The sequence below is a fragment of the Nansenia antarctica genome (assembly GCF_963989245.1).
Source record: "Nansenia antarctica genome assembly, chromosome: 8".
Classification (NCBI taxonomy): Eukaryota; Metazoa; Chordata; class Actinopteri; order Argentiniformes; family Microstomatidae; genus Nansenia; species Nansenia antarctica.
The window spans coordinates 25073991-25082885 of record NC_137678.1 but is presented as its reverse complement, the minus strand read 5'-3'; the positions used below and the strand labels follow the sequence as shown (position 1 = coordinate 25082885).

General features: G+C 48.6%; 1 protein-coding gene across 1 annotated transcript; it reads left to right on the top strand.

Moving 5' to 3' along the window:
* The first annotated feature begins 2122 nt into the window (after positions 1-2122).
* LOC308163242 (phosphoenolpyruvate carboxykinase [GTP], mitochondrial-like) lies at positions 2123-8438 on the top strand. Its single transcript, XM_080537422.1, has 9 exons — positions 2123-2331; positions 2697-2881; positions 3151-3357; positions 3597-3784; positions 4201-4363; positions 4767-4982; positions 6853-6990; positions 7329-7424; positions 7946-8438. The coding sequence occupies exons 1-9, from the start codon at positions 2300-2302 to the stop codon at positions 8413-8415; spliced, it is 1695 nt and encodes a 564-aa protein (XP_080393548.1). The 5' UTR covers positions 2123-2299; the 3' UTR covers positions 8416-8438.
* Positions 8439-8895: the final 457 nt, after the last annotated feature.

The following is an 8895-nucleotide window of genomic DNA, read 5'->3' as shown; positions in this document are numbered from 1 at the left end:
GTGTGTGTGTGTGTGTGTGTGTGTGTGTGTGTGTGAGTGTGTGAGACAGACAGACATACAGACAGACACCTAAGAATATTTGTTACCATGCCAATTGTACGTTATTGTTTCTAATTATGTTATTGGAGTATTACAAACAACACAATGGTATAAAAGGAGGTATAAAAACAACACAATGTAAAGTGTGACCGTTTTGTTATTTGTAAATATGCTGGTACGGGAACATCATTGTGTGCTTGGTTTGGTTTTTCTCATTCTCTAGATTCACAGCGAGAAGCTGTTTGCAGAACAAAAATTCCAGAGCATCACCCCTGTCTCTCTGACTCTGATGCACACATCTGAGGCCGGGCCGAGCCAAGTGCTTCCATCCATAGCTCCGTCTATGAATTTGAGAGTGGTCACATTTCTCCAGCCTCATCCCTGAGCTGTTTACCAAAAAAGTGGCAGGGAGACTGTTTTGTTATCCGCTTGTTAAGTCTGACGTCAAAAGTGTCGTTTAGGATGATTGTTCACGTATAAATCCCCTAAATCCCGGTGCGCGGTCGCGACGCTATCATGCGCCCTTTAGGGATTTAGGGTGACCCCGCCGTACCGTCGGTGAGACCGCACGAAACGTCGACGCTCGCGGGCCCGCTGCTCTCTCTCCCGTTTTCGTGATTTCGGCCTCCGTAGCGTCGCGACCGCGCGACCGGGACGTCCGCGCTCGCGGGCCCGTGACTCTCTCTCCCGAGCCCGTTCGTTCTCTTACGGGAGGCCGAAATCACGAAGACGGGAAAGGGCCTCTCGCTGCTATAAGGAGGGGAGGGGGGGGGGGGGGGGTTGGTTACCCCCCGCGTCACGCTCGCCACATAACAGCTCATCCTTATATCATATAAATCCCCTAAATCCCGGTGCGCGGTCGCGACGCTATCATGTAGAATAGATGTGCCCCCGGGGGGGAGCAGGATTGCTTCAACATTTTGACCTTTACCCTTAAGGTCTTCTGTGGCTCAGTTGGTATTATGGTGCTAACAATGCTTTGGTTGTGGGTTTGTTTCCTGTGGGGACCATTTATACTGAAGAATGTGTGCACTCACTGCAATGTGTGACACGGTCTGGTCAATTGGTCCGCAAGTCGGCATCCGATAAAAAAAAGAAAAGAAAAAATGTTCAGCGTTGTTGAAAATCAATGACACACTCGCTAATCAACTAACACAGCTTGTTTTGTGAGCCTGCTGACGAAGTAGTGTTCACTAGGTAGTAGTGGGGATTACTCACCGAATTCATTGCATTGCAGTATTTTGGCTTGACTGGCGAGTTTGTGTTGTGATTCTCAGCAACATTGAAATGTATTTCCGTGTTTCAAAATAAAAGTCTGAACATTTTGATTGGTTGCTGACTTGCGGCCCAAATGACCAGACCGTGTCACATGCAAGTCGCTTTGGATAAAAGTGTCAGCAAGTGTCAGCTAAATGATATGTGTCAGCTAAATGGCATCAATCATACAACCATACAAAGCTCCTGACAACCAGCAGCTGATTGTGTAGCAATTGTAAGTGTTTCTCTCTCCTCTTTTCTTGAAAGTCTGGAAGGAGATGGTGTTCTCATCAAGCCTAGCAACAAATGCATGTTTCTCTGCATGTGTTCTGTGTCTTAACTGCCCGTTGATAGGGTTATTGCACCCAACAAACTATATATGGTGAAGTGGTGGCCTGGCCTAGTGAATAGTGAGTTGGACTGGTGATCAGAAGGTCATGAGTTCAAAACCCACCTGGGAACACTAGCCTACCATTCGTGTGCCCTTGAGTAATGCACTTAGTCTTTGAGCCTCGGAAAAGCGCTATATAAATACAATGAATTATTATTATTATTAGTCCTAAATTACTCCAGGGAGACTGTCACTGTAATCTCTAATTGGAAGTCGCTTTGGATAAAAGCGTCTACTAAATGGTAAAAATGTAATGTAAAATAAGACAAGAGAAGATTAGTGAATGTCATACAAGCACTGGTGTTGTACAAATGTTGAACAAATAAGTATATTATCTATCTGTGTACTATTATCATGGGTGCAGTTCCCTGTGTACTTTCCTCCTCATCCACCCCGTGTAGACCTAACCTTACTCCTCTCTCCCCTTACAGACGAGGTGGCGCGGGAGCATGCGTGGGGGTCCGCTCCCTGGCCTCCCTCCCCTCCCTGCCCCCGGCCGTGGGGGAGTTTGTGAAGCGGGCGGTGGCGGAGTGTAAGCCTGCAAGGGTGCAGGTGGTGACGGGCACGCCAGAGGAGAGCGCCAACATCCTGGCCGGTCTGGAGAAGGAGGGCATGGTGAAGAGACTGACCAAATATGACAACTGGTGAGTAGTGATACTGCGTCATACTAACTACCAGACGCTATAGGCTGGAGCTAACCACCGAAAGATACCAGCTCAGTCACTTGACAATCACACAGTCATAAAGATGTAAGAGAACCTTTTTGTCACTTTCTATGACTTATTATTGAATTGTTGATTGTTGATTGTTGTGGAGCGTGTAGCAAGATCCAAAAGCATTTCAGTGTGTTAATTACAACTGTGTGCGATACAATTGTATGCGATACAGATGACAGATAACATTTGGAAGCTAATGGTGAGCTAACCAAAAGAGATCAGCTCGGTCACTGCCACACAGCCATACAGGTATAAGAGAGCTAACGGTGTCTGTTGTGTTTCCTATGGTGAAGCTGGTTGGCACGTACAGACCCGAAGGACGTGGCTCGGGTGGAGAGCAAGACGGTGATTGTGACCAAGCAGGAGAGAGAGACCATCCCCATCCCCAGCGACGGGGCCAAGAGCCAGCTGGGCAGCTGGATGAGTGAGGGAGATTTCCAGAAGGCTAGAGAGGAGCGCTTCCCTGGCTGCATGGAGGGTAAAAACTGGACAACACAACTATTTTATTTGTTTATTCGTCATTTTAACCATTCTTAAGATGCAAGTACATTTTCGCCTGGTCGCCTGTAGATCTGTTTGTGCTGTAGCCAGACTCCTGAAAGAGATTTCTGTAATGGAGATTTTCTGTTATGGCTTTTCTATTATGGCTGTAAATCCTCATAAACAATGTTTATTACATAAATCTATATTACATGAATGTGCATTAACACCCCCCCCACCCCCCCACCCCCCAATATCTCCCCTCAGGTCGGACCATGTATGTCATCCCTTTCAGTATGGGCCCGGTTGGTTCCTCGCTGTCCAAGTATGGTGTTCAGGTGACAGACTCACCCTACGTGGTGGCCAGCATGGGCATCATGACGCGTATGGGCACACCAGTCATGGACAAGCTGGCAGAGGGCGCTGAGTTTGTACGCTGTCAGCACTCTGTAGGCCGACCCCTGCCCCTGAAAGGTACATCATTGGCGAAATAACAAATCCAAGAGATTAGTTATAGAGTCATGTTTTCACTAGGGACGCAACAACAAGTCGTGAGACAGTTAATTATCCATACAAATAGGTGACTAATCAAATCGGTGAGATGAAAAATTAATCACGATACTCTTTTTAAACAGCAGAGGGCGTAATGGTAAAAAAATAAAAAGTTCTATCTAGCACTGCTTTGTCAACTCTCCTGTCTCTCCCCCTTCCAGCTCCCCTGGTCAACTCCTGGCCCTGTAACCCAGAGAAGGTGCTGATCTCCCACCTGCCTGACAGCAGACAGATCTTGTCCTTTGGTAGCGGCTACGGCGGTAACTCTCTCCTGGGGAAGAAGTGCTTCGCTCTGAGGATCGCCTCCCGGATCGCCAAGGACGAGGGCTGGCTGGCCGAACACATGCTGGTGAGAACTTAACAGGGGTGAGGTGTCTTTAGTGTGGTTTCTGCAGAGCACACTTAAGTGCACATCAGGGCTGAATTGTAGTGCCCAGATCTCAAATGTGCTTTGTCGGTTAGTTATGTGCTGCTCGTTTGACGTCACTCTCTTTCTCTCTTCTCTCTCTCTCTCTCTCTCTCTCTCTCTCTCTCTCTCTCTCTCTCTCTCTCTCTCTCTCTCTCTCTCTCTCTCTCTCTCTCACACCCTCACTCTCTCTCTCTCTCTCTCACTCTCACTCTCTCACTCTCTCTCACACTCTCTCTCTCTCTCACTCTCTCTCTCACTCTCTCTCACACTCTCTCTCTCACTCTCTCTCTCACTCTCTCTCTCTCACACACTCTCCCCCTCCCCTTCTCTCCCCCTCCCCTTCTCCGTCTCTATAGATCCTGGGGATCACTAACCCTAAGGGAGTGAAGCGCTACGTCGCGGCGGCCTTCCCTAGCGCTTGTGGTAAAACCAACCTAGCCATGATGAAACCTGCCATGCCTGGCTGGAAGGTGGAGTGTGTGGGAGACGACATCGCCTGGATGAAGTTCGACAGTCAGGGTGAGGGCATGGTAGCTCAACTTAAACCATAACATTACCTTTCATGTAATTATATGAAATTAGATGGGTTCAACATTCAAGATTTGTGGTGGTTTCATTTTTTAATTGCGGCTCAAAAATGTTCCACGTTGAACTGACGATTTTGACTCAACCGAGCAATGGTCGAGGGTGCAGCCCTAAACACATCAGAGCTTTGCATTCACACTCACACTCACTGGATTCATTTTGTTGTTCAAACGATTTTGTATGATCTATTTAAACCACGACACCCCTGTTCATCTTGTACTTTACATCTCTTCTCTGAGATTGATATTCAGTTAACGTGTAATGCGCCAATACTGATTCTGTACGTACACCTGTATGTCACTTCTATGTCACTTCTTGACCACCTCTCTACCCTCAGGTAAACTCCGGGCTATCAACCCAGAGAACGGCTTCTTTGGCGTGGCTCCCGGCACGTCTGTGAAGACCAACCCTCACGCCATGGCAACCATTGCCAAAAACACTGTGTTTACCAACGTGGGGGAGACCAGTGACGGAGGTGTGTGGTGGGAGGGGCTAGATGCCCCCCCCCCGGGCGTCTCTCTGACTGACTGGCATGGCAAATCCTGGAAGCTAGGTAAGATCACTCACACCAATCATCATGAAGTGCTTCGAGAAACTAGTCCGGGCCCACATACTCACACGCCTCCCGCCCAACCTGGATCCATACCAGTTCGCCTACAGAGCCCACAGGTCCACAGAGGACGCCATAGCGACGACTCTCCACGCCACTCTATCCCACCTGGAGAGGGGAAACAGCTACGCGAGACTGCTCTTCGTGGACTTCAGCTCCGCCTTTAACACCATCCTTCCAGACAGGCTAGTGACCAAACTACTAGACCTGGGTCTATCACACTCTATATGTGCGTGGATCAAGGACTTCCTGACCGACCGCCCCCAGAGGGTGCGGGTGGGCCCCCACACCTCCACAGCCCTCAGCCTCAGCACTGGGTCACCCCAGGGCTGCGTGCTAAGCCCCATCCTCTACAACCTCTACACCCACGACTTCACCCCCATCCACCCCAGCAACTACATCGTAAAGTTTGCAGACGACACCACCGTGGTGGGATGTATCTCGGGGGGGGACGAGGCGGCGTACAGGGATGAGGTAGAGCAATTGAGCAAGCTGTGCAAGGTTAACAACCTGCTGCTAAACAAGTCAAAGACCCAGGAATTCATCGTAGACTTCAGGAGGAAAAAGTCCGAGATCCAGCCCCTGCTCATCGACGGAGAGAGCGTGGAGATAGTCTCAACCCTCCGATTCCTGGGACACAACATGCGGGATGACCTGGCCTGGAAGGACAACAATAAAGGCACCATCAAGAGGGCACAACAGCGGCTATACACCCTGAGATGCCTCAGGAAACAACACAACAAGCAGGAGATACTGGTGGCCTTCTACCACGGCGCAGTGGAGAGCATCCTCACCTTCGGCATCTCCAACTGGTTCCACAGCTGCACAACAGCGGAGAGAAACGAGCTACAGAGAGTCGTGAGAACAGCACAGAGGATCACCGGCGCCCCCCTCCCCTCTCTGGAGGAGCTGTACAAAACACGCTGTCTCAGGAGGGCCTCCAAGATCTCCAAGGACCCGACCCACCCTGGGCACGAACACTTTGTCAAGCTGCCCTCGAACAGGAGGTACAGGACCCCGGCCGCTAAGACAAACAGACTGAAGAACAGCTTCTACCACAGGGCCGTCAAGGCCCTGAACACAGAAAAGGCCTAAGTTCTGGGCCCAGGACAGTCCGGACGGATTGTATGGCAGCTAGTGCTGAGGCACAAACATGTACATTTTCAAGCCTGCAAACTGTGACACTTTAAAATAATGTGAAAAAATACTTTTTGTGCAATATGACAACCCTAGTTGACTATCTGTGCAGTATAGTACAGTGGATTGTGTACATAGCCTTTATTGATGTAAACCAGCTCCTTACCTTCTTGTGATTTTATGCATCTATGCTCTTTCTAAAATGTGTTTTCTTTTTCCTTTCCTAAACACCAGGGGAGCCACCCCTCCTAAATTTCGTTGTTTGGTACCTGTACTGTAGCAATGACAAATAAAGTCCATTCCATTCCATTCCATTACATATTATGGACTAGAGTGTCAATAGCAATACCGCCATCTGGTGGAATGGAGTGATGGCTGTTCTTTTGATAATAAACTCTTAAAAAAAAGTTCTGAAACGTTATTTCGGTCGATTATTCCTCTCCACCGAAATAACGTTTCCGAACTTTTTTGGAGGAGTTTATAACAAACGCAACACTGTGTTTTATCGCATACTGTAGCTAAATTCCTCTTCTGTTCATACCGTATCTACTGTATGGGAGTTAATGAGCGTTAAGTTGTACCCATCAAACAGTTCGTTTTTTCTTCAAGCTCTTTCTTTTTTTGGTGCTTTTTATTATTTAGCTCATGCTCAATATTCTTCCTTTTTTTTCCACAGGAGACTCCACGGCGTGTGCTCACCCCAACTCCAGGTTCTGTACCCCGGCTTCCCAGTGCCCCATCATTGACCCCCAATGGGAGAGTGACGAGGGCGTGCCCATCGATGCCATCATCTTCGGGGGCAGGAGGCCAGAGGGTGGGTGCCCTCGAACGGACCACTGCTTTTGTCTTTTAGCAGACACTCATACCCAGTCTGTTAACAGTGCAGTGTATTGTTACAACCAGTAAAGTGATCACAGTAAGAATCTGTCATGTTAAAGCATTTTTTCCTCTTACGTTTCGCTCAAAGAATCCTAATCATATCAGTGATCATAATGAAGTCATCATGTGTCATGATCATCAGGTTAGTCTGTGAATGTAGCCGGAAAGAACCAGTTGGATTGTGTGTGATGAATTAACAAGGTGCTCTGTAATTCTCTTGCATCCTGTGTGTTCCTCATTATGACCCTGACCCTTGACCCCTCTGCTTCCTAGGAGTCCCTCTGGTGTACGAGAGCTTCAACTGGCGTCACGGGGTGTTCGTGGGAGCTACTATGAGGTCCGAGTCCACAGCCGCAGCTGAACACAAAGGTACGGGTCGATAGACCTCAGTAAGGAGCCCATCGTAGAATAGTAATTAACATATTGTATCTAATTTCCCTGATTTTAAGAAGCTTTCCTTGAAATAAAATTAAATAGAGTAGAACAGGACAGTAGGAGTATTAAAACACTGCTCTCTGTGGAGCTGGAAACAATGGATTGTTGTTCCTACTAGCTTTATTTTTTTTAAATATATATATATATATTTATATATATATATGTTACGGTACATGTGGGAATGCAGTACATGTGGGAAAACTAGGGGTAGGGTTAGGTGCTACGGTGCTAGGGTTAAGGTTAGGGTTAGGGTTAGGGGTAGGGGTAGGGTTAGGGTTAGGGTTAGGATTACGGTTAGGGTTAGACATGCCAGCAAGTCGACGTAGCACCTAACCCTAACCCTAGTTTTCCCACATGTACCGTATTCCCACATGTACCGTAACATATATATATATATATACAGTATATACATATATATACCTTTTTAGAATGAAATGTGCTTTCGTTTTTCCCAGGCAAGACGATCATGAACGACCCCTTTGCCATGCGCCCGTTCTTCGGCTACAACTTCGGGGACTACCTGTCCCACTGGCTCAGCATGGAGACCAGGAAGGGCCCCACCCAGCTGGCCAAGATCTTCCACGTCAACTGGTTCAGGAAGGACCCCAAGTCGGGCTCCTTCCTGTGGCCCGGCTTCGGAGAGAACGCCCGCGTCCTGGAATGGATCTTCCGGCGCTGCAGCCGAGAGAGAGACGACGAGGCCGCCAAGAAGAGCATGGTGGGCTGGGTGCCGCAGGAGGGCGCCATCGACCTGCAGGGCCTGGGGGGCAAGGTGGATATGGGGGCCCTCTTTGACCTGCCCAAGGCCTTCTGGCAGAAGGAGACCCAGGAGCTGCGGGCGTACTTCACGCAGCAGGTGGGGGCAGACCTCCCCCAGCAGGTGGAGGCAGAACTGAGGGCCCTGGAGGACAGGGTCAGGGATTGAGAACCGTAGAGGAGAGCTAGACAAATTGCGGGGGGGCGTGGGGGGGGTGGTGAAGATACAAAGCTAACTATCGTTCACTACAGATGCTGCAATATTGTGTGGTTGGGGGAGGGGGAGGGGGCGGGGGAGGGGAGGTGGGATGGAGGGAAAGTTTAAGTGACTGACAAGCTCATTGCAGATGTAACTGGGTAGATAAGCCAAAGGTAGTGAGAAGATACTGTATGATTATGATGTGACTGCATCATTGACATGCAGGTTAGCCACAATCCATTGCTGTTAGAGATTAGAGCTGTTAGAGATTAGAGCTGTTAGAGATTAGAGCTGTTAGGGCAGTCAGTAGAGTACAGTAGGTAACAGTTGCAGAATCGCCATAATATAGCAGTGCCTTACTGATATAGTATCTTGCAATAAAGTGTAAAGGCACTGGATTGTTTACAAGCTACACCCCCAAAAAATCATCTCATCTTGATATGATTAAAT